The sequence below is a fragment of the Tenrec ecaudatus genome, chromosome 1, assembly GCF_050624435.1.
Source record: "Tenrec ecaudatus isolate mTenEca1 chromosome 1, mTenEca1.hap1, whole genome shotgun sequence".
Classification (NCBI taxonomy): domain Eukaryota; kingdom Metazoa; phylum Chordata; class Mammalia; order Afrosoricida; family Tenrecidae; genus Tenrec; species Tenrec ecaudatus.
In genome coordinates, this window is record NC_134530.1 from 314,109,794 (window position 1) to 314,136,782 (window position 26,989).

At 40.0% G+C, this 26,989-nt stretch overlaps 1 protein-coding gene across 1 annotated transcript in view; it reads left to right on the top strand.

Annotated features, from left to right (window-relative positions):
• DCDC2 (doublecortin domain containing 2) overlaps positions 1-26,989 on the top strand; it is a 223,867-nt gene that overhangs the window by 54,152 nt on the left and 142,726 nt on the right. Inside the window, exons 3-4 of the mRNA XM_075540741.1 lie at positions 21,697-21,773; positions 21,895-22,026. Coding sequence (XP_075396856.1) covers positions 21,697-21,773; positions 21,895-22,026 — 209 coding nt within the window. The remainder of the gene's footprint in view (positions 1-21,696; positions 21,774-21,894; positions 22,027-26,989) is intronic.

Sequence of the window (26,989 nt, forward strand, 5' to 3'; positions counted from 1 at the left end):
CACTGTGGATTGAACACTCAGCTGCTAACCCCAGGGTCAGAAGTTCAAACCTACCAGCTTCTCTGCAGGAGAAATACCCAGCCTCTGTAGGATAAAGGTTAGGCTCTCTGCTCGTGTAAAGATGTGCAGTCTCAGAAACTCCCCGCTGTGAGTGAGAACTGACCCAGTGACAGGTTGTTTGATATACATACCTCTATCTCTTCTCTTATCTGCACTTACCTGTATAGCATTTTGCCTATACCTATCCATATGAACCCTAAGCCTTGTTATTAATTGTGTTGTGCTGTGCTCACTACATCCAAATTCGGTGCCACTTTCCCCATCATTAGTCTCTCTTTCCCCATCTAGTCTCTATAGTCTCTATTGGGTGCCCTGATGGCATAGTGCTTATGCGTTGGGCTGCTAACTGCAAGGTAAGCAGCTATGAGGTGGCATTGACTTGATGGCAATGAGTTTGGTGTTTTGGGACAGTACTTATCTAAAGCGTATGCTCCCTGTCCACCTCATCTAAAGCATATGTTCCCTGTCCACCTCCTGCCTTGCTAACCACCCGTGAACTTAGCTTCTCTGTGTTTATCTATTCTCATCTTCTTCTAAATGAGGGATGACACACTATCTGTCCTTATATTTAACTGATTTCATGTAGCATGATGCCCTCCAAATCCATTCATGTTCTAACTTGTTTTGCGGACTCATCTTTCTTCATGGCTGTACAGTACTCTATTATTTGCAGTTCCGTTCATCTGTTGGTGAACGCTTCAGTTGTTTCTATTTACTTGCTATTGTGAATAAAGCAGTGGTGAACAGAAGTGTGCTATTTGTATTTGTGTCATTAGTTTTAGGTGTCCTGGTGGCAGAGTGGTTAAAGTTTGACCAATAAACACAAAGTCAGCAGTTAAAAATCACAAGCCACTTCTTGGGAGAAAGACAATGCTTTCTACTGCTATAAAGAGTTACAGCCTTGGAAACCCCCAAGGGCAGGTCTGTGAGTCAAAATTGGCTTGATGTTCATGAGAGGGCATATACATCCATCACTCATTTGTCAGCTTATCATGCTGTCCTGGCTTTCATGGTGCTTGGATGCTGGAAACTCTAGAGGCCATACCACAAGTATTTCAAATACGAGCAAGGCCACCCATGATGGACAGATTTCAGCAGAGTTACCAGACTAACAAAGATGAGGAAGAAGGACCAGAGATCTACTTCTAAAGAGATTGGCCAGTGAAAACATGATGCATAGCAGCAGTACATTGTCTGAGATGATGGAAGGCACTGCCTATGTGGAAGGAACTCCATCGGTGGAAAGACTTCAATATACACCTGGGAATGAGCTGCCTGCTCAAAGTCAGTCAACCTCAACGGTGCGCACCGAGAAAGTAACGCTTTCCGGATCTTCATCTGCTGATGTGGCATGGCTCAAAATGGAAAAGGAGCTGCAAACATCTATTCATGACAGGAACATTAGTGTGCGAAGTATAAATATAGAAAAAAATATAAGTTGTTAAAAATGAAATGGAACCTATATACATACCCTAAGCATTAAAAAAAGAACCTGTTGGCCGTTTTGAGTTGGTTAATCATCTGGTTTACTGTGCTGGGAATGACATGTTGAAGAGAAATGGCATCGTGATCAACACCACGATGGATATTTCATGATCTATGCGGAGGGACATGCTTGCCAGTGATTGATCATATTGATTCACCTACAAGGAAGACCAGTAAATATGACTAGTGTTCAAATCTATGTACCAGCCTGTAACGCCAAATATGAAAAAAATAGACTTCATTTTTTATCAACCGAGGCAATCTGTAATTGCTGCAATCAAGGTGCATTCACAATTATTAATGACTGAAAACAGAGAACACTAGGAAGATGTTTACCTGCCGTATTGTACGGAAGTTCTAGTCTTTGGAAAGCCCATACTGTTTGTCACAGTTGCTGTGCCACTTTACAGCGCCCTCAGCAATGGACAGGGTTCTAAATGGTCATATCCTCACTCACATGTATTTATTTATTCTAAAAAAATCAACGTCCTTTTAGCTGCAGCAAGATGATATCTCATCTTAGCTTTACCTTGACTCTTTCTAATCGATACTGACTGTGAACGTCTTTTCGTGTTTGTAATCTGCGGGGCTGTCCTCTTTGGCGCAGCCCCTACTCATGTCCTTTGCTCATTTTTATTGTTGAAGGTTTCCACGCTTGTGTTGTAAGGTTTGCTCTCCTATTTTTAAAGTTCGGGCCCCACAGTTTCCCCCAGGAATCTTGTAGTTCTATACTTAACACCGATGACACAATGCTTGCTGAGTGTGAAGAGGACTTTGGGTTCTTAGTGATAAAGATCAAAGACTACAGCCTTTACTCTGAGCTGTGCTCAATGTCTAGAAGACCAAATTCCTGCTAGAGCAAAGTGTGGTAAAGAATCAAAAAGAACAGAGTCCTGGGTGTTAAAGGCGTGTCTTAAAACAAGTCGTCAGAGTCTGTTTGAATTAGAACCAGCTTTAGGGCACCTAAGGAAAACAGCAGGTTTAACATATGGGTCCTAGATCCATTTTGTGTTTGTTGGATTTTGGGTGTGTGGTACAGGTATGGGTCCTGCATCATTTCTCCACAGGTACATGTCCAGTGTTTCCAGCAGTGTTTATTAAGGAGACCGATTTTGGTACATTGAATGGTCTGTGACCCTCTGTTTAAAATCAGTTATCTGTAGGTGGCTGGGTTTAATTCTGAGCCCTCAGTTCTGTTCAGTGGTCTGTGTGCCTATCATTGAATGGATACAAGACTCTTTTGTTTACAGTGGCTGAATAGTACGTATATTTTGGCATTGGGGGAGTGGGAGTCCTCCTGCACTTTCCTTTTCTTCAAGATGGATTTGGCTATTTGGGGTTCTCTCTACTCTATATGAAGTTGTCATTCATTTGAGATCATTAAAAACCATTGGGATCTTTTTAGGTAGAATTGACATTTTCTCCATATTGCTTTCTAATCTGTGAGCTCAGATGTCTTTTAATTTTTGTAGCTCTCTTTTTGTGTCCAAGGATAATGTTCAATAGTGAAAAAACAAGCAAACAAACAAACAGACCCTCTCCCCCACCAACCAAACCAAACCAAAATTCATTGCCATCAAGTCAGTCTTGACTTACTGTGGCCTTATGTAGGATGTCTAAGACGGTACGTCTTTACAGGGGAAGACAGTTTGACTTTTCTCCTGACTGGTGACTGGTGGGCTTCAGCCACTGTCTTTGTGGCTAGCAGGCCAGTGCTTATCTACAGTGTCCCTGAGCCCCAGTGATGTTTTACAGTAATGCTTTATGGCTTCATTGTGTAAGCCTTCTCATCTCCCTAGTTAGGTAAATCTCTAGGTCTTTCCTCACTTTGCTGAATGACACCGTGTTCTTGACTTCTTTTTCAGTGTAGTCTTTGTTCGTGTACTTGAGTTAGTTTATTGTGCCAACCTGGCCGATAAACACATGTGGGGTTAATTGAAGGGCAGAGGGATAAATGGCTCAGTGAGCCTCACCTGTCTAGTTATCGGGTCTCTTGCTTTTCATGGTCATACTAGGGTGTGGCTGCCTTAGCCAGTTCCCTGCTTTAGCTCGCAAGGCTCACTTCCTGCAAGACACCCCCAAGGAGAAGCCACATGGATCTACCCCGATGCAGCCCTGGGTACTGGAGCAGCCGTGTGGAGATCCCTGCCAACACTGAGATGCTTACACGTTCACTGACTCAGCTTGTCTCCTGCAGTCGGCATCATTGCGTCTGTTTTGTGAGCTGGAGGAGGACTTTGTGGATTGGTGTTGAACATATGGGTTAATGTTGGACTTGTGGGCTTGGGCAGCATTGAATTGGGATGTTTTCTTGATGCGCACTTAACCTATATAAAACTCTCTCTTATGCATGCATTTCTGTGGATTTGTTTCTCTAAAGTACCCAGACTAACACTAGAGAAACCCAACTGATTTTGTGTATTTGTCTTTAAGCTTAAATGGAACCCCCCACCTTGCTGTGCTTCCCATAACCATTTGTTTGTTTTGAATCATTTCCATGATTCAGTGAGGGAAAACCTTAGAGAATAGTTCAAAAGAAACTGCAAAGTGGTGCTATAATATCCATTGTTGGCATCAACGTCGCTGCAAAAGAGATGATCATCTGCACCTGCCAGGTGACCCGGCCCTGTGGGGATGAACACTTGGATTGGGGACAGCAGCACAGGGACCTGTTGAAAACTCTGGCAGAAATGAATAGTTTCATCAGCTCATAGACACTAATTGGATCCTTCTGGGAACTTTCTAAACAGCTTGTTCATTATAATTAGAGTTATCTCCTATAACTAGCTCCCCCTGAAGTCAGAGCGGTTGGATTTTTTCTTTCCTTTAAAAAAAAATCATTTTATTGGGGGCTCTTACAGCTCTTATAAAAATCCATACATACTTCCATTGTGTCAAGCACATTTGTACATATGTTGCATCATCATTTTTGAAACATTTTCTTTCTATTTGAGCCCTTGGTATCAGCTCCTCATTTTATTTTCCTTCCCTCCCCACCCTCCCTCCTTCATGAATCCTTGATATTTATAAATTATTATTATTATTTTTATGTCTTACACCGACCTCTATCTCCCTTTTCCCACGTTACTGTTTGTACCCCTGGGGAGGGGGGCAATTATATGTCAGTCATTGCAGTCAGTTCTCAGTCCCCCCCCCCTCACACACACACTTTCCCACTATCCTCATGGTATCACTACTCCCATTGCTGTTCCTGAGGGGTTTATCCTGAGGGTTGTATGTACCGTCAATGCTGTGCTGCACTAGAATTTTTTCTTATAATTATTATGTAACAAGTCGGGTGAAAATCTTTCTAAAGCATGTATGTGGCTAACCTAATTTTGGGGCTTACTAGATTCCAGTTTTCATTCTATTGGAGTTGTAAATAAATAAATAAAACATCCAAAGAACATTGGAAAGGAAGAAATCAGGATAAGATAAACTTGAGGGGGGCTGTCTAGAGAGAAGAGATTGGGTCATTTGAATAAGGTTGGTATAGATACTCCAGTCTACTACTCATCTGTCATTTTGTCTTACTATGGCAACTTGTGTGTTGCTAAGATACCAGAAGCTGTCCCACCAGTATTTCAATACCAGTATTTTAATACCATGGATAATCAGCAGGATTATTCATGCTGGACAAGTTTCAGTGGAATTTCTAATCTATGGCAGTCTAAGAAGAAAGTCCTAGTAATTTATGTCGGGGAATTAGCCAACGAAAACCTTATGTATCACAACAGAGCACCCTCTGGTTTGCTTGCTTTGGATACATTATCAGGCAAGGTTAAGATACACTATCAGACTAGAGGAGAATATCATGTTTGGAGAAGGTGAGGGCTGCCACTGGGAGACCCCCACCAGCGTAATGGATGGGCACAATGGCAGCAGTCATGGACTCAGATATACTGGCAGTCATGAGGATGATGCAGCTCCAGACCAGGCTCTATTGAACATTAGTTTCCATGAGTCAGAACTAACTTTATGGCATCTGTCAACCAAGCTAGATATGCTAATCTATAAACTATTTTCATATGTTCATTTATATATAATTCAAGATATGTATATAACATATAAAATTAATCACAAACCAAGCTGACTGCCATAAAGTCAATTCTGATGTTTAGCCATTCTATAGGACAGAGTAGAACTGCATTTCCCCCTCACACCCTTCCCCCCCCCAAGGCTGTAAATCTTTATGGGAATAGAAAGCCTTCTCCCACAGAGCACCTGGTGTGTTTGAACTGCTGACCTTTCAGTTTACAGCTCAATGCATAACTCACTACAGCACCAAAGATCTAGAGAACACTACTTATTCTTTAGATGCCATTGTACTTGGAGTTGTTTTCGAAATGTATTTTCCAGCAGATTCATGGCTAGTGTATAGAAGCCCAACTTGTTTTGGCTTGTTTACCCCGTACCTTGCCAGCACAATCAAGATTACAATAAACGCTGATAGTAAAGCTGTTCGAGTCCTTTACCTGTGGCCAGCATGGATTTGCCAGAGGCTTAACCAGACAAGAAACTCTGCAGATGGATTTTGGACTCCCACTGTGCTCCATAGCCTTCCACAAATGGGTGTTCACAATTTCAGCTCTGATCCCTTTCCCTTTATCATATTTGGAGATTTTCTTTATCACAATCATTTGATCACATAGGTCAGTGTACTTCTTCAATGTGAACTTAGTTGATGCCTCACTTAGATGGCTGCTTGTTTGAATGCAAGCCATTAAGTACCACCTGGTGCTTCAGGTCTCTGGATAGATGAGGTTCTGGCTTATGTGAGTAATTGACCCTGTATACGGATTTCTTCGTTGTGTTTTTGGTTTTCTTCCCTTTTACTTCAGAGGTATCAGGCATTCAAGTCCCAGAATAAAAAGTCATATCATTATGAATGAGGGGGAGTGCAGAGTTGAGACCCAAAGCCCATCTGTAGGCAACTGTACATCCCCTTACAGCAGGGTTGCGGGGAGGAGACAAGCCAGTCAGGGTGCAGTGTAGCATAGATGAAACATACAACTTTCCTCTAGTTCTTTAATGATTTCTCTGCCCCCCTCCCCACTATCACAACCCCAATTATACCTTACAAATCTGGCTAGACCAGAGCATGTGCATGGGTACAGATAAGAGCTGGAAACATGGGGAATCCAGGACAGATAAACCCTTCCAGACAAATATTGAGAATAGCCATACCAGGAGGGGAAGGGGAAGGTCGGGGGAGTAGAGGGAACTGATTACAATGACTCCCTCCCGGGAGGATGGACAACAGAAAAGTGGGGGGAGGGAATCATCGGTAAGTGTGAGACATGGAAAATAATAATTTATAAATTATGAAGGGTTCAAGGGAAGGAGAGGGGGGCAGGTAGGGGAAAAATGAGGAGCTGATACCAAGGGCTCAAGTAGAAAGTAGATGTTTTGAGAATGATGATGACAACAAATGTTACAAATGTGCTTGATACAATGTATGTATGTATGGATTGTAATAAGAGTTGTACGACTCCCCACTAAAATACTTTTTTAAAATCCCTGAGAAAAGTCCATTATATTTTAACTCCATTTTTTATGATTAAAAAATCCCTCATCACTGTATCTTAGGTGGTGTGTAATCGGCTTTTATGAGAAGGCAACAGTCGTTAGATTTTTGTGACATCAATTTAATATGGTCGCTTCCTCCGCTCCTTAGAGTGAGTTGCATTTTCTTGGTCTAGGGTGCCAAGAGGTGAAGGGTACTGAGATTTGAGGCAGACAGATTCTCTGAAGTGTTGAGTCTAACGGCCCCAGGGACCAGTATTGTAACCACATTAATTAGTTCATGGAACATCCCTTTGGGCTAGTTTAGCAGGATTATCTCCGTTTTTTACAGCAAGAAAATGAGGTCTGCACCATTGAATTGGTTCACATAATTTTCTTTTGCAATAAATTCTGAAGTTCAGAATTTCAAGCCTTCAGGAGGTTACACGGTTTTTAAACCTTGATCTTAATGTTCCAAATATGCCTTTTAAAGAAGGAATTCCATTTTTATCGAGCTTATTTTTCTTAACAAACACATTCCCATTTTCAGTTCTCGTAAGCTTTAACTTAAGTGTTCACCTAGCTGTGACACGGTCCTGCTCCCCTAGAGAGACCTTGTTTACTCAAGGCAATGTCTTGAGGAATTTGTGCATTTGAGTTAGATGAGTTAAATCCAAGTTCACTGACTTGGCTTTACAAGGTTCATATGCAGAAATGTTGTTCTTGCATAGTTCTCTATGGCATGAGTAAATGGATAACTCTGCATTATGAGAAAAATATAAACAAGATATAGGAGACATATTTATATATTAGAATCAGCATATGATATGCATTCCAAGACCTGCACTCATTCCTGGCTTACTCCATTCTGGCGTGGTTAATTCAACTTTCATTTTGAAACATTTCTGAAAAAATACTAGCCAAATGTTTTAACAACCTCTCTACATCTATCTACCTGTCTATCTACCTACCTATCTATCTATCTATCTATCTATCTATCTATCTATCTATCTATCTACCTACCTACCTACCTACCTACCTACCTACCTACCTACCTACCTACCTACCTATCTATCATCTATCTATTTGTCATCTATCTATTTGTCATCTATCTATCTATCTATCTATCTATCTATCTATCTATCTATCTATCTATCTATCTATCTATCTATCTATCTATCTATCTAATCTTCAACCAGAAAGTAGAAATGACTGTGTTCTCAGCTTCTCCAGCAGTATTTATTTACTGACTCACTAGGCCGATCAACTCAATCTTCAGATACGGATTTTGCAAGTGAATGTTGAACCTAGTACAAAATCAAGGCAAGAGGTTAGTCATCAGCATTCCCTGTTTTTTCTTGGTGCTGGTTCCTCCATCAGTGGACAAGGACAACTGGGCTAGGTACGAACATGAACATTTGAACTTTTTTCATCTTTACACTATGGTAGAGGAGCCCTGGTGACATAGAGGGCTATGCGCCCTGAGTTGCTAGCCACAAAGTCAACAGTTCAACCCACCAGCCTATCTGAGAGAGAAAAACGAGGCTGTCTACTCTCCAGTAAAGATTTATGAGAATGTCTTTATTTCCCTAGTATTTGAGGGATACATTTGTTGTATGTAGGTTTCTTGGTGGACAGTTTTTCCTTTTGAGGTTTTCCATGTATCGTTCCATTGGCTTCTTCCCTGAATGTTTTCTATTGAGAAATCGAATTTATTCTTATTGGTTTGCCTTTATCGGTGATGACATTCTCCCCACCCCCACCACCCACTCCCCTGAGTTTCTCTCAGGATTATTTCCTTTTTTTTGATTTTAGAATGTTTGCCTGTGATAGGTCATGATGATCTTCCTTAGGAGTCATTAGTGTTTATTTTTTCCTCTCCTTCCTTCCTCCCTTCCTAATTTCCTCTCCCTTCCCTCTCCAAACCCCACTCCTTCCCTGGCCTCCTACTGGTCTTCAAAGTCTTATCCTTTGGTGTGAAAACTATTTTAAAAAAAACAACTATCATTTATAATGATGGTGTTATAAAATATTTATCTTTATGAAACCAACTTTGCTAAGCACAATGTTCTCTAATTTTGTCTATGTCTTACAGTGTTTAACGGACTCATTGTTTTTTAATGATGCATAATATTCCATTTTATGAATGTACCAGTGTTTGTTTATACATTCTTCTATAGTTAGATTTTTTTGTATGTACCCATCTTTTTGCTGTCATAAAATTGCTGTAATAAACATCAATGTGCATATGTCTGTTCATGTTTTGTTCTTTATTTCTCTAGGGTATATACCAAGTAGAGAGATTATAAGATATTTGTATTTGCTTTTTGTATTTGTATTTGCTTTTGTTTAAGGAATTGCCATAATGATTTCTATAGTGTTGTATAATTCTATAATCCCACCAGCAATGCAAGACATTCCAATTTCTTGGCATTTTCTCCAGTATTTAATATTTTCTGAATTTTGCTAAGAGTGTCTGTGTGAGGCGGTATTTCATGGTATGTCATGTGTTCATTTTTGATTGGGTTATTTGTGTTGTTCTTATTAAGGTGATGCATTTTCCAACTGACTTTTGAAATTAGCCCTTTATCTCATGTATCTTTGCCAAGTATTTATCCCCAATCTGTGTGTTCTCTATTTACCCTTTTGATGAAGTATTTTCATGAATTTCATGAAAAATAAATGTCATATTTTTAGAAGGTTCATTCCTCTTTTTTGTCTCCTGTAGTGTGGGGGTTTTTAATGTTTGCTAGTGTTTTTATGCCTTGTAGTAGGGCCTTTAATTTTGTCCTTATTTTTCATTAATAGCAGTTATAGTTCTAGGGTTTATATTTAGGTCTTTCATCTGTCTTGAATTCATTTTTGTCCATGGTGTGAGGCAGGGGTACTGTTTCCTTCTTTTGCAGGTGGAGATTCTATTTTTTCAGCACCATTTATTGAAAAGGCTATCTCTTCTCCACTTAAAATGTTTTAGTCCTTTATCAAAATCAAGTGTTTGTGGATATTTGGTTATATTTCTGGGTTCTCAACTTGAATCCATTGGTCTTCATGTCTATTGTTATACTAGTACTAAGCTGTTTATTTTATATAATTGTAAAGTTTGGGATTGATAGGCCTCCTACTGTATTTATTTATTTAAATAGTGTTTATCTTGGGTTTCTCTCCCTTCCATATAAAATTGGTAATTAGGTTTTCCATTTCTTTGAAGAATTGTGCAGGGATTTGGATCTGAATTGCATTCAAATTTTGAAAAGAAATTGTTTTTTTGTTTTGTTAATATTGACATTTTCACTCTATTTAGTCTTTTTATCCAGGAGAATGAGCCACTTGTGAAGGCTCTTTTAGTTTTTTTAGAAGTATTTTATAGTTACTTTTATGTAAATCTTTAGTTTCTCTAGTAAGATTTATTCCTAGATTTTTTTTTGGATAATTATTGTAAATTATATTGTTCTTTTGATTTCATTTTTGATGCCATCTTCTTTAATATATAATAATCCTACTGTATTATTGCCTGCATGTGCCTGGTACATTGCCAACAATTTCAATGAGTTCCGGCAATATTGCCATGGAATCTTTGGGGGTTTAGGATTTCTCATATGCTGTCTGCAAATAAAGAAAGTTTTGTTTCTTTTATGCCAATGCGGATGCCTTTAATATCTTTTTGATGTCTTATGGCTCTGGCTAAGACGTACAGGACTATCTTACCTCAGAGTGGTGATAAAGGCAAACCCTGTCTGGTTCCAGTTTAAAGGGGGATGCTTTCAATTTCTGTCCCTTAAGTTAGATGCTAGCCATAGGATTCACATATATGATCTTTATTATGTTAAGGATTTTTTCCGTTCTATTCCTATTTTGTTAAAAGTTTTTTTAATCAAGAATGGATTTTATGTCATGCCTTTTCTGCATTAATTGATAGAATCATATGACTTTTTCCTTTATTTTGCTTATGTGGTGAATTACATGGATTATTTTGCTAATATTGAAGCATTCTTATATATCTGAATCCCTCCTGATCATGCTGTGTTATTTTTTGATGCAGAAATGTTATCTATGATTCCATATTTTGGTTCTTATAATTCTGTTTCATTTTATACATTACTTAAGTAGATTTATTTTTCTCCATAATAATGTCTTTTATGGCAATTTTAAGTTACTGTCTGTTGTTGATTCTCTGTCCAAAGAACTCATTTTAGTACATATATATATATTTTGGGGGGGGGGGTAAGGGTAGCTTGTTACAAGAAATTCCTCAAGTTTTTTCTCTCTTATGTTTGAGTGATAAGTTTGAAGGATATATGATTCTTTGGCAGTATTTTTATTGAAACCATTTGGAAATATTAATCCATTGCTTCTTGCTTTCATGGTTTCCATAGAAAATCTGCACTTTTAATTCTGTCAAGTTTTTCCTCCTTCTGTTTGAAGCAGTTTGAAGTTCATGCTTGTGAACTAATGCCTTATCTTCATCTAAGATATCTCTTTGGTCTGTTTTTGTGTGTAGGCAACTCATTTGTGCTATCTTTTCTTGTTTACACATATGCACTGAAATTGGCTATAGTTTTTATATCTGTTTGTTGTTCAGGTGTTAAGAGAATGAATTGTATTCTCTTTGCACTTGCTTTAGCTCTTCAAGATTCAAGGTGGCTGTGTCAAGTGACAATAGCCTATTCCAAACAGGGGTTGGTGACAGGAAAAGGTTAAACACTACCCGCTGTCAAGGTCATGGTCTGGAGGTTGGCTCTTGCATTTTTCAGAAGATGTAGGGCCAAGACCAAAACAACTGTCCTGAAGGGAGAGAAAACAGTATTTAAGAGGCTTTTCCCATCCACATGATATATATATATATATATATATATATATATTGCTGAATCAGAATGTCAGAGAAGGACCCAAAGTTTCTTTAGATAAATCCTCTCTGACCCTCAACAGATAAGTGGATTTCAGGTTCTCCTGCTCTAATTTTTCCAGTACTGGTTTAACTGAGTGCACTCTTCTGAGATGCAGCTCACTCAATCTCCCGAGGTATGCATTGAGTGTGGACTCTCCCACGAGGTCTGCTAGAGAAGGAGTGCCACAATCCTTTGGGATTAGGGTGAGTCTCCAGGCCTTGGAGGGTGTGGGGATTGAGTTGTCAGCTCTGCTTTTCCTTTTCTCCAATGGTGTGTGCTCCCATACACCTGGGGGAGGTGTTGCTTGGGGACCAAGTGGTTATGGTGAGTGAGCTGTCAGCTCACCTTTTCACCTTTTCCTCTTTCCTGAAGTCACGGACCCAAGCACTGGGGAAGGGGTTTCTCAGGGTCCAGTTGGGTGTGGGGAGCAAGCCATTAGCCGAAATTTTTACCTCTTCCAATGCTACCAATTGAAGCACTATAGGCAGGGGCCACTCAGGGCTCTCTGGGTGGAGAGAAAGCTGTCAGTTCATCTTTTCTACTCTGATGTTGTAGGACAGACAAACCAGCAGGACCAATTACTGGGTGGCATCTTGTAGAAGTCAAGCATCTGTTTTCTTTGGGGGACATCTTGCACCAGTTTCCTCCTTTGAACTTCCAATCAATGTCTGGCTCAGACCTCTGTTCTACTGGGAATGCTCTGAACTCATGTTTGATTTCTATATTTTAAAAACTTTATTCAGAGAGGGTAATTAAAGAGCCAGTTTCTCTTGCAAAACCCACAATGAGGATACCATATCCCATCTATTCCCTATAGCCCTGATATTACTCCACCAGGCTTCATTCACTTTGTTCTCAAAACTCAAAGAACATTAAAACACACACACACACACACACACACACACACACACACACAATTTGAGTCCCTTGAGAATGCTAAAACTTTCAGTTTGACGTATAAATTTAATAGCTCAGGATTCTTTGGAGCAATATTAGAGAGATGGAAACACCACTTTCATAACTGTATAAGCCTAGATAGTAGCTAAATTCTAGCTTCACATTTTGCTAATTTGGTTAATAAATGTTTCTATGGTTTTGTAGCTGTGCTCTTTTACTTTAGTTTTTTACATATACTGTCATTATAAAAGGTGATTGATGTATGATTGAGCTCTTGAATTGTATGTGTGGATTATGTGCCAATAAAACTGTTATAAAAATTAAATAAATTGAGAGATATGAAGGATAAAAATGATTCTTAGGGTTTAACATACAAAAATTGATTGATTAATGTTTTAAAAAAATTAAATTATATTATAGTTTTGGCTTTCAATAAATTTGCTGCACAGCTAGCAGGCATGACTGATTATTATAGTAGGCCCTCGAGAGTCATAGAAAAATTCATCCCAATATTTTCTCCCAAATAATGCATAACTGATGGAAGGAACATTTCATCAGTAATTAAGATCTCTAAAATTGCTAGCAAAGGATATGGTGATCCATTGGAAGCTTATAGATGTGGGTTTACTTGTGACTCTGCCCCTTCTTAAGCATGACTTTAGGCAAGCTAAATAATGACCCATTTCTTCATTTGTGAAATGAAGCTAATAGTACAGACTTCATAGCATTGCTTTGATGCATAAGTGGCTGATACATAATATGTGTAAATTGCTGAAAGTAGTGAGTGCCTGAAATAACAGTGTAAGGCAATTTTTACTATCAAGGCTCTCTCTTTCAATCAGTGCTCCTATCACATCCAGAAAAGACATTGGAATGAGAAGCTATCATTGTGCTATATACTGAAAGCTAAAGAAGAATGAGGAGGAGAGGACTGGTGATAGTTCAGCTGGGCTTTGTTGAACAAATGGAATGTTAGCAGGTGGAGAAATGGGAAAGGCATTTTAGGCAGTAGGGAAAAGATGATCAAGAGTTGGCAGGGTTTGCTTCCGGAATGGAGAGGAGTTAACTGGTTTGACAAATGTGCACAACGAGAGTTTTGGTAGAAGCAGTATTGGCAGCAGACAAAGGAACCAAGTAACCCATGACTGATCGTGAGGTTTCTTATACACCATTCTTTTTTCTTAAATCATTTTATTAGGGGCATATACAACTCTTATCACAACCCATACACACATCAATTGTGAAAAGCACATTTGTACATTCATTGCCCTCATCATTCTCAAAACATTTGCTGTCCACTTAGGCTCTGGGCATCAGCTCCTCATTTATCCCACTCCCTCCCTGCTCCCTCCTCTCTCATGAACCCTTGATAATTTATAAATTATTATTTTGTCATATCTTACACTGTCAAACGTCTCCCTTCACCTACTTTTCTGTTGCCTGTCCCCCAGGGAGGAGGTTATATGTAGATCCTTGTAATCTGTTCCCCCTTCCCACCACACTCTCCCTGTACCCTCCCGGTATTGCCACTCACCACTGGTCCTGAAGGGATCATCTGCCCTGTATTCCTTGTGTTTCCAGTTCCTATCTGTACCAGTGTCCATCCTCTGGTCTAGTCAGATTTGTAAGGTAGAATTGGGATCACGATAGTGGGGGGAAAGAAGCATTTAGGAACCAGAGGAAAGTTGTATGTTTCATTGTTGGTGCACTGCACCCTGTCTGGGTCATCTCTTCCCTGCGACCCTTCCATAAGGGGATGTCCAATTGCCTACAGATGGGCTTTGGGTCTCCATTCCGCACTCCCGTCATTCACAATGATATGATTTTTTGTTCTGATGATGCCTGATCCCTGATCCCTACAACACCTCATGATCACACAGGCTCGTGTGCTTCTGCCATGTGGGCTTTGTTGCTTATCAGCTAGATGGCCGCTTGTTTACCTTCAAGCCTTTAAGACCCTAAATGCTATATCTTTTGATAGCTGGGCACCATCAGCTTTCTTCATCACATTTGTTTATGTATTGAGGGAGTACTTGAGTGGAGGCCCAATGTCCATCTGCTACTTTAATATTAAAAATATACATATATGCACATATATCTATTTCCACATCACCATATATAAATATATTTACATATGTACATGCCTTTATTTAGACCTCTATATATGTCCTTTGCTTCCTAGTTCTTTCCTGTATTTCCTTTTACATTCCTCTTGTCGCACTATCATGTTCAGCCTTCATTTGAGTTTCAGTAATTCCTCTCGGTCACATTACACTTGGTCATGCCCTACCAAGCCTCCTACACCCTCCTCACCACCGATTTGGATCACTTGTTGTTCCCTTGGCTCTGGATTTGTTAGCACCACTTCCTTTTCTCCTACCTTCCACTCTCCCATGTCTTCCTGAAACTGCTGGTCCCGCTGTTTTCTCCTCCAGATTGTTCATCCGGCCTATCTTATTTAGACCGACCTGTGGAGATAATAACATGCATAAAAACAAGACAGAACAAAACCAAACAACAAAGGAAAATGAAACAACAACAACAAGCCAATGACAAAAAACAAAATGCAACAGGAAAAAAGCTTGTAGTTATTTCAAGGACTATTTGTTGGCCTTTAGGAGTGTTCTCTGGTGGACTCTGGTGGGGTGCCAAGCCCTGGCTCCAAAGTCTATTTTTGGTATCCCTGGAGACTTCTTTGCTCTTATCCCCTTGCTGTTTTGTTGCATGCCCTTAGTGTTTTGCCTCGGTGTGGTAGGATCAAATAAATTGCAATTCCCACACTGTGTCTCCAGTGTTGCCCCTGTTGGGCTTTGAATCAGTGAGGGACATCGTGTCTAGTAGTGGGGCCGGCTATATAGTCTTCTCTGTGGATTGGCTCCACTGAGAGGGAATATTGTCCTCAAGGTTTGGTGGTCCAGGTTGTGCTCCACTCTCTCTTCCTCCCACTTCATTTACTCCCATGTGCTCTGATCAGACATGTCCCTCTCACAGAGCTATATATTCAGTGCTGTGCTCTGAAATAAATACTTCTAGGGGAGGGGCAGGTGTCCACATAGTTGGGATTGGGGCCGGCCCCTCAGACCTCTCCACTGGTTCCCTACTCCACGCCGGCATGTTGCATTCACATCTTGGAGCACTGGGTTGAAATCCGGTCCCTCTTTCCCTGTGGAGATATAAATAATACCATCCCTTTGGGTGGGTTAGTGTCCTGTTCCCCCATTACCCTTTTCTTTTTTTTTCTCCCCCCACTCCTTTTTAACTGGCTACCATATGTAACCCTGGATTTGGTCTGGCCCTGCCATACTACCTGGTCCTCACCCCAGGAATGTTTGTATATAACAGCTTTTCCCCTATGCTCCTTTTGCATTTTTTAAAGGCTTACTTCAGTGGACTCATGTTGTACTTGTCCTTTAGTGCTTGCATTACTTGGCTTAGCATGATTTCCTCCAGTTCTTCCCATGTAGCTATGTGCTTCATACATTCATCACTGCTTTGTAACAATGCATAGTACTCTTTCTATGTATGTACCACAGTTATTTAATCCACTCATCAGTTGATGGAAATTTGAGTTGTTTCCAACTCCTTGCAATTGTGAACTGTGCCACAATGAGCATTGGAGCACAGATGGCTGACCTTGGTTTGTTTCTTGCCTCTTCTGGGTATATGCCCAGTACGAGTATTGATGGGTTGTATAGTAACTCAATTTCCATCTGTTTTAGATATCGCCAGATTGATTTCCATTGTGGGTGTACATACTTACAGGTCCACCAGCAGTGGATGAGAGTTCCTGTCTCCCCACACCTCTTCCAACACTTGTTGCTTTCTGATTTTTTGAATTGGGCTATCTTTGAGGGTGGTATCTCTTAGTGGTTTTAATTTGCATTAATTTGCATTTCTTTTATTGCCCATTCAGATTTCTGCCCCTGTGAAACTTCTGTTCAGTTCCTTTACCCACCTCCTCAGAGGACAATTGTTTTTGTTTTTTTTCTTTTTGGAAGCTAGCAAAGTATTGTGGATTTTAGTAATAAGGCCTTTGTCTGATGTGTTATTGCTAAAGATGTTTTCCCAGTCCATGGACTGTCTTATTACTTTCTTGGTAAATTCTTTTAATGTACACAGGTGTTTTATCTTCAGTATATCCCATTTGTCAATTAGTTCCTCCTCTGCATTTGTGTCTTTCCCTATTTCTGATAGTCTATGTATTCCCTGTGCCAAAATTCTCAAGTTGGTCCCAATTCCCTCATTGATGGCCCTAATAGTTTGGGGTTTATATTCAAGGTCTGGGATCCACCTTGACTTTATTCCATTTTTTATATGTTCTGCAAGAGTTTGTGTAGGATTGGTGTTCATTCTTCCCTAAATGCTTTGTAGAATTCTCCTGTGAACCCATCTTGTCCAGGGGATTTTTTGTTGGTAATCCCTTGATAACCTTTTCTATTTCTTCTATTGATATGGGTCTGTTGAGATTCTTGACGTCCTTTGGGGATAGTCTAGTGAGGGATTATTTTTCCAAGAATTTGTACATGCCTTCCACGTTGTTGAATTCATTGGAGTACAATCCTTCGTAGCATTGTGTAAGTATCTTTTGATTTCATTTTTGTCTGTTGTAATGTACTCTCTTTCATCCCTCATTCTTGCTATTGAAATTTGTTCCCTCCTTTCTTTGGTTAGGTTTGCCAGCAGCCTATCAATTATGTTATCCTTTTAAAGAACCAATTTAGCAGCATTAATTTTTCCCATAGTTTTCTTATTTTCCCAATCCTGAATCTCAGCCCTGATTTTTATAATTTCTTTTGTTTTGCTATTAGTGGGATTGTCCTGCTGATTCTGCTCTAGTTGTAAATTTTGTGCCAGCATATCAATCATAAGTCTCCTCCCTTTTCAGCTGTGCATGTATTGCTATGAATCTTCCTCTGATAACTGCCTTCTCTGTGTCCCATAAGTTTTGGTACATCGTGTTCTCTTTTTCATTGGTTTCTAGGAATTTCCTAATTTCATTTCTGATCTGTGCCAGTATGCACTCTTTTCGCAGTAGAGAGTTATTCATCCTCCAGTTGTTTTCTTTGTCTTCCTTTTGTTGATTCTCAGCCTACTTTTTTCTGTAGCATTGAGATGTGTCTCCTGTAGGCAGCAGATTGATGAACTGTGTTTTCTAAGCCAGTGTGCTAGCCTCAGTCTTTTAGTGGCCGAGTTCAGGCCATTGATATTCAGGGTTATTATCTCCATCTTCGGACTCTGTGATATAATCTTATACCTTTTGTGTTGGGTGGTTTCCTACCTTCCTTTCTTATTAGTGGTGTGTGTGTGTGTGTGTGTGTGTGTGTGTGTGTGTGTGTGTGTGATTCTTGACTTCTTTCCATCCTTAAGCCAATGCTATCTTTGGCTCTGTTTTCTCTTTGTTGCCCTCTGGGTGAGGTTGTTCTATGTGGCAATCTCTTATATATGCTTGGTGAGTGTTATTTTTCTACCTGTACTGGGTTGGCAAGGATCTTTTGTAGGCCTGGGTTTCTTCTAATGTATTCTTTGAGTTTTTCCTGGTCTTGGAAGACTCTTACTTCTTCATCTATCTTGATCTATTGTTTGGCTGGGTAGAGTATTCTTGGGTTTGTGTTGTGTTCCTTCAGTTTTTGGAATATGTTACTCCACTCTCTTCACTTCTTCATAGTTTCTGCTGATAGGTCTGAGCATAGTCTTATTTGGGAACCTTTATATGTGATTTATTTTTTTTCGTTAGCTGCTCTCATGATTTTCTCCTTTTCCTCAAAGTTGGATAGTTTAACTTTTATGTGCCTTCGTGACTTCTTGGGATTCAGTTTAGTTGGTGTTCTTTCAGCCTCCTGAATGGTTGCCTGTTTTTCATTCATTAAGCTGGGGAAGTTTTCTTCCACGAATTATCTCACTATTGTTTCAGGTAGTGTCTTCCTTGGTAATCCAATAATTCTAATGTTGTCCCTCTTCATATCATCAGACATAGCTCTTAGACTTTCTTCAGCTTCTCTGATGATCTTATTAGATTTGTGTTCACGTTTGTTAAAGTCTGCTTGGCTGTCCTCCAAGTCACTGCTGCGGTTCTCTGCTTCCTCCATTCGATTCTCAAGATTAGTGAGTCTGCTGCTGGTCTTTGTTATCTTCTCTCCCTAAGCAATTTTATTTCCTTTTGATGCATCGACTTTATTTCCTTTATCATTTCATCTTTTTTCTTTATTGTTTCCCTCATATCCTATATGACTCAAAGCAGCATTCTGACTATTTCTCTCTGTGTCATATCAGTGTCTGCTTCTTCTATGCATGTCGTTAGGTACAGGACATTTTCTGCCATTGCCCTTTGTTTCTCCTGCTTTTACATTGAGGTCGTTGGGGCTGATGGCTATTTGTGTTGTGTTGTTTTAAAGGAGCTAGGTGCCATTTTCCAGTGAGTAGAAGAGCACTGGCTCTCTCTGGGAGACTTGTAATAATGCTTCTGCGAACTGCCTACATCTAATTTCACCATGGAATTAGCCTACTTCTTTATCTCCCTGTGGCTTCCTTCTCAGGGCCCCAAAAGGCTGGTGGGTTGCCTTCTTTGGTGTAGAACATCACGAATGGTGGGTGGAATTACCCTGGTCAGGTAGATCACTGCGGAGGTTGGGCAGAGGTTCCTGCAGAATGTTGGTGAGTGTTGGCCGAGCTGCCTTTAGGCGGTGTAAGGCACTAAGATAGGCGGTAAGAAGTTCCCTCAGTCACTTGGGACAACAGAGGAAAAATAGGAGCTCCCCCAGCCACACAGACAGGAATTCCCTCGTAAGAAGTCGGGTGGAGTATCTGCTGGTGGAGGTTAGCTATGCTGCAGAGGGTGGAGCTCCCCTAACTGGGTGGGGGGCAAGCATAAATGCGCTAGGCAAAGGGGACAGGGAAGAGACAAAGAGGTAAAAAAACCAAGCCTGCTGAGACTGCAGGAGGTGGTGGGGGGCTAGAGAGAAGAGAAGGAAACAAAAGTAACAATATAGCTGAGCCCCAACCCCTGCTCGTGGGGCTGCATGGGTTTAATCACTGCCCCAAGGAGACGAGTGGCGGGGCTAAGGTCAAACCCTAGATGGCCTCCACTGTGGTAAGCCAAAACTCCCCAGCCCCTCAAGACCTTGTGGGTCTGTGCCCATTTATCTTTATGATGCTCCTCCTGCGATCCAGCAGTGTTGACGTTCCCTCTTAGTAACTCTCCTGGGCTGATTTCTGTGGAGTCCCTCTGTTATGTGTTACTCAGTCACCCTCGTCCCAGAAGTCTTTTATACACCATTCTTGAAGATACGACCTGATCTTTCAGTGGTTCAGGTAGACACCAGATAGCAGAATACTGAATATTGGCTTGTAGGGGAAGAACTAGGAATATGAATAAAGAAGAGAAGAGACGGGGAGAGGCACTTCTTATGAAACAAGCAGAGAACCGAAGCGATGATATGAATGAGTTGGATTGTGGTGAGAAAGGAGCTTGAAGGGTTTTGTGGCTATTGGTTTCTATTTTCTTGAGGTTTGTTGAGTGTGAGCTCATCAGGAGAGAAATTTAGGTTTTAGGATGAGAGATAAGGAGTTGGTATCTTCTATGGAGAATGGTCATTCTGTGTGACTTGGAAGGAACAGAAGAATGGCTGGCCAGCTCTGAAGTACAGTTGATGCCAAAGTCCTTGTTCAGGAAGACATCTCAATGTGGTTCTCTCCGGTAGCAGTATGGGCTCTAGAACCCAAAGAAGAGGAAACAGTGCTCCAGGCTGATGTGAAGGTTACAGGAACCCAGGTTGCTGGTGGGCATGGATAGATTAGGGGGAAGTTAAACCAAGACAACACAACCTTTCAGTCTCAGGAGAATAGGGTGTGGTCTAGGCCTTGGTGGTGACAATAGAAAAGAGGTTGTGTTAGTACAGGTAGACTAGATAAATAAATCCAGAGACACTCATATGTATAAGAGAGAACTTTATATCAAAGAGTGATTGTACATTAAGAAAATATCCCAGCCAAGTCCAGATCAAGTCCATAAGTCTGATATTATCCCATATGTCAATACTAGACCATAAATTCCTCTTTAGACTCACATAGCCATGCAATGATGCTAAGTGCAGGAAGATCACAGGCTACTGGGTGGAAAGTCTTGTGGATCCAGTGGTGATGGAAGCATTTAAGCGCTGGTGTGGGTCTCCGTGTGGTTCCTTCAGCTCCAGGGCTCCGGCTGCATCAGTTTAGCTCCATGTGGCTTGTCAACAGGTATACAAAGCAGAGAGAATCTGCGTGACCTGCCTCCAGCGAACTATTTATCTCCATAGTGCCTTCAGATGAGTTCATCAATCTGGGACCTGATTGACAAGCCAGTCTTCACCCCTTCACTATTAATAGTCTTAAGTTGACACCAGATTATGTAACTACCACACAGGTATAATGAGAGTGGGAGAGGAGAGGAGCCTAACACAGTATGCTATGACTGGATGGGGAGGGTGTTTCAGGGCTCAAGGTCTTATGGGATTATTTTATTTTTCTCTTACAGAAAACATTGCTTAAAAGTCGACTCAAGCTATTTCCTTTGTTTGTACAGATCATGAGCAGTATGTCCAGAGCTGAAGTGAATTTTTGCTTTTCCTTTTTTCAGAGCTCAGTCAAGGGCATGCAATATCGACAGAAGGTGAACTGAGCATTTTAGATAAGTGAGGCAGGCGGGGAGTGGTGGTGGTAAGGTTTTCGCAAAGACGCAGCAGGTTTCAGCCAGTTCTCTGGAAATCTGTACTTTTTCCTATTGCAGGAAAAAACAACAACAACAACAAAAACCCCACACTACACAAACAAAACCAACAACCACTGATATAAGCTTAACAGCTTATCTTCTTTTTCTTTGCTCTTACAGGTAAAACCAGTAATCCACAGCAAGATCACTGTGTCAGCTCGCTTTAGAAAACCGCTCCAGGAACCCTGCACTATCTTGTAAGTTAGAGCCTTTCGGATGTGGAGCTGATGTGGTTTGGGATTTGGTGGGTTGTTTGAAAAGCATAATGACTTCAATTGGCTTGGCTCATGGGCTTTGATGTTGCTTTCCCCCTCCCAGCTTGATTGCAAATGGAGACCTCATGAACCCAGCTTCCCGTCTCCTCATCCCAAGAAAAGCCTTGAATCAGTGGGATCACGTACTACAAATGGTCACAGAAAAAATAACCCTGAGGAGTGGAGCCGTCCATAGGTACCTCAAACTAATTATGCTGCTGGTTGATTTTTGGAACAGCTGGTTGTTCCGGGAAGCGCTGGAGTCACCCTGTCTATGAATTCTGCCTCATCAGTTATGCTGTATGCTTAATTATTTGCCTCAGTTTCCTTAATTATTTGCCTCAGTTATCTGTAAAAAAGAACTTTCTCATAGGGTTGTTTTGAGGAATGAGCTAACCCCTATTAAGAGCTTCAAAGAGTCTTTGGCACAAAGTAGTGGCACATCATAAACAATACAAACTATTTAAAAAATTCTTTTGATTTAGAACAAAAGGGCAAGAATCAACTTAATTTTTAGTTGAGAATATAATGTTTATGAGAACACCAACTTTTTGAATTATATGAGGAGATATTTATGATTGCTTGATGGTCCAAATATTTATGTGGGGTTAAACAAACAAACAAACAAACAAACAAACAAACAAACAAACCAGACAACAAAGTTAGTGGATTGAAGGAAAATGCTTAAATGCATAAATTTTAGGAGAGGCTATTACATTGAAGGAATCAAAAGCCTTTTTCTCTCGTTCTATAACTTAAGGAAATATTAAAATATAATCTTTTAATTTTGAGGGTTGTGGGCCCCTTATAGCATTATTCCTTGATGGAGGCTGGAATGGCTTCTTTTTCTTTAGGTGGAAAAGTACTCTCAGTGACTCGATTCCAACTCATGGTGACCCTATAGGTCAGAGTAGACCTGCCCCCTTGGGTGTCTGGCTTGAACTTCTTATGGGAGCATAAAGCCTCGTCTCCCTCCCAAGGACTGATTTGTGGGTTCAAATTTACTCGTGTGTTTTCTGGTAGTTTTTGAATATGATCTTCCCCTAGTCTGTCCACTGTATGAAGTTTGTAGGAGTACTCCCTCAAGCTCTTATGGGGTCTCTGCACAGTACAAAGGAGCCCAGCAGTGCTGTCGGGGAAGTGTTGGACTGCCAGCCATAAGTCAAACCACCAGCTACTAGTTGGAATTTACTTCATGGCAACTGGTAATGTCTATTTTCTCATACACACACATATACAGCACTTCAAAACCATGAGCTGTTCTGAGGGAGAATGATGGGGCTTTCAACTCCTATAGTTACAGTCTAGGAAATTTATAGGGGCAGTTCTAACCTGTCCTATTGAATCACTATGAATCAGCATTGACTCAATGGCAGTATATTTGGTTTGGATATGTATATATATACAGACACATAAAAAAGTTCTCAAATAACTTTCATATTACATTTTTCAGTTAGTTACATGTATAGGCAAATTTTATATATTCACATATATTAATATATGCAGTTTCATAGCCATGAGAGTTTTAAATATAGTTAGGTGTTTTAATGAAAAATATTACTTGCATGTGGTTAAACAAACACCAGAAAAATTCAAACATGACAAAATATAGATAAACAAAATTATAATTCCAGACTCCTCAATCTTTGTTGCCAATGCTTTTTTGGTCTCATTCCAAAATATTCTATGCATATGCATGCATGTACATATTTTATTTCTTAAAAAATGGAATTGGAAAAGCTCATATTTGCACTTGCTTTTCCCCTGTAACAACATATCTTAGAGATTTATCATAGCAAAATAGCTTATATCATAATTTTTAATGACTATATAGCATTATACTTTTGGGGTATGTCATAATTTATTTTAACAGTCTCCTCTTTCTAGAAATTTAGGACATTGCCAATCTTTTCGGATTACATGTACATATATTGGTAAACAAGCAGACTATATTGGAAGGCTGTAGTCTAGTGATTGAATTGTTGTGCCAAGTGGTATAACCAAAGTGAAATCCATTGCCATCTAGTCGGCTGTCAATCATAGTGATCCTATATAAAGTTTCTGACCCTACATATTTTTATGGGAGCAGATAGGCCCATCTTTCTTGGTAAAGTAATATGCATGTGACAGGGAACTGCCAAAGTTCAGGCCAGATTCAGAAGAGGATGTAGAACAAGGGATATCATTGCTGGTAACAGGTAGATCTTGGCTCAAAGCAGAGAATATCAGAAAGATATTTACTTGTGTTTCATTTACTATACAAAGGCATTCAACTGTGTGGACCATAGTCAAGACTCTTGGTATCGCGATCTTTTTTATTCACACACTGTGCAGTTTTAGTCTTCAATCCTTGGGGTTTGAGGTAGAGTTCATCTAGTGCAGTTTTCACAGTACATCCCTTTGGTATGTGTGGCCTTTGGAGTGGGTTGTGCTCCTTGAAGATCCTGGGTTCAATTACCCGATATTCTGTGGCACACGACCTGGCTCCCCAGGGCTTGTACAGAAACTCTGGCCAATGGGCCCTATTAGGAGCATAATACTAGATATACTTCCCCCTTAGGGTCCTAGAAAGTATTGTTAGTCAACTTTTTCCCTGCTAGGAAGTTGGACCTCCCACTTTTTCTGCTAACAGAAATGCACTTGTCTTTTCCAAGACTGGTATGCTCCCTTTCTCCCCTCCTGATTTGATTTTCCCACCAGTAGCCTCATCACTCTGTAGAATCTCTGCCAGTCTGGGTAGGAGGGGACCTCATCACACCTCTGCATGGCAACCACTATGTGGTCATCCTCCCCTACCCCTTTTCTTGAAAATCTGATCCCGGCTGATGTAAAGAACCCTCCACCAAAGTGGCCTTCCAGACACACACGGAGAGGATGGGGGCATGGCTCATGGGAACAGTCGGGTTCTTTATTGAGCTACTAACTGACCAGGCCAGTGGGCTGGACAGCCTGGAAGTCTGAGCCTTCTCCCAGCCTGCTGTTCATCCCTACAGCAGTGGAGTCATACAGTATTTGTCCTTTTGTGATTGACAAATTACACTCAGCATAATGATTTCTCGATCTCTTCATGTCATGAGGCGTTTTTTAGGGATGTATAGTATTCCATCATGTGTATATAACAGTGTTTTAAAAATCCAGTCTTCTCCTGATGGGAATTTGGGCAGTTTCCAACTTCTTGTCATGGTGAACTGTACTGCATTGAACATGGGAGAGCATATGTTTGTCTGTGGTCTGTATCTTATTTCTTTGGGGCTTATGCACATTTCTATTGCTAATTGTTTTAAGATTCACCATATTGTTTTCCACAGTGCTTGTATGTATTTATGAGCCCACTAGCAGTGTATAAGTGTCCCAGTATCTCTGTACTCTCTCCAGCATTTGTTATTCTCTGTAATTTTATTTTTTAAATTTGGCTATGTTTGTGGGAGTTATATATCATTGTTGTTTTAATTTGCATTTCAGAGATAGGTAGTACATGGGAGCCTTTCCTCATGTGCTTGTTAGCCATTTGGGTATCTTCCATTGCGAATTGTCTAATTAGGTCCTTTGCTCCCCTTTAAAGAGGGTATTCGTATTTTTTTATTGTGGGGTTGCAGTGTTCAGTAGATTCTAGTGACTAGTCCTTTTTCCTTTGTGTCACTGCTAAATAGCTTTTCTTGATCTGTGGGTTCTCGATTTACTCTTTTGATGAAATCCTTTGATAGACACAAGTGTTTTGTTTTTAATAGGTCCCCTTCATCTAGTTTATCTTCCACTGTGTGTGTTTCCTTTGTTATAGCCGGTGGCCTGTGTATGCCCTTAACTGGGGTCCTTAGATTTATCCCAATTTTCTCATTGATGATCCTGATAGCTTTGGGTTTTACATTGAGGTCTCTGGTCCACCTTGAGTTCATTTTTGTGCATGGTGTGGGGTATGTGTCCTGTTTTATTCTTCCACAGATCAATTTTTCCAGCACCAGTTGTTGAAGAGGGCATCATCTCCTTCCCATTTGATGTTTCTTGCTCCTTTCAACTTGTATTTTTAAATTTGTGTTGGACCTGCGATCCTTCTGGATTTTATCTTTGCATTGGGAATAAAAGAAGAGCTTTATAATTTTCTGTATATCATTATCATGACATATAAATTTTGTCTTTTGGTACATCTACACATGTAAATGCACCCAATAAAGATGCAGCTAATACTAAGCATGGCAAATATATATACACACATATATATGTATACACACACACTTGCAAATATATATGCACACATATATTCATCCATTTAATTGCAAGCTCAGATGCCCCTATGTATTCTTATATTGATAACAAATTTATAGATAGAAATGAAAATATAAGTTCAAATAGTGGAATGAAAACACAAGTATAGGCTCCTCAAACACTGGCATATCTATGAAAACTTAGTTCCTAATGTAATGTCAGATATGAGTAAAATTTGGTCACTGTTCACTTGAGATACCTATATTTTTCTCTTAACAGAAAATTACTGATATTCATGAGCCTATGAATCAACATATTATAATGTCAAAGGTATTCCAGCAACATTGGTTTAACATTCTGTTGTATACAAGGGGCTTCCAAAAGTTCATAGAAAAATCCATCATCAAAAATATTTTTGGCATAATTTCATATATCATGTAATTCAACAGTCAATCATGCTAAGAGGAATTGTGAAATCATCACCACATCAATTTTAGAACTTTTTAAAATCTCACTCATTGTTGTTAGTTCTCCACTTACCTCCATCCTCCCTTCCCACAGCCCTAGGTATTTATTAATCCAGTAACTACCACCATAATTTGCCTATCCTGAATTTCATATGCAGAAAACCATAAAAAACACACAAAAACATCAATGACAGTGACTAGATAAAACATAGAAAACCCTCAATCAAAAAGAAAGTAAAAAGTATTGAAAATGGAACCTATTTTCAAAGGTGTCAAACGGGAGATCAAATAATAATGTATTGCATTTTAACCTAAGTACATCCGCCATCATTGACTTTACAATCCCCTCTATCTGATAGCATGGCCATTCATATACCTGAACGAGGTTCAGAAGGAATTTCCCGGAGGCTTAAGCCTGCAAATGGATTTGGGCTTCCACTGTCATCCACAGGCTTCTGCAAACTTGGTGTTCAGAATTTAAGCTCTGATACC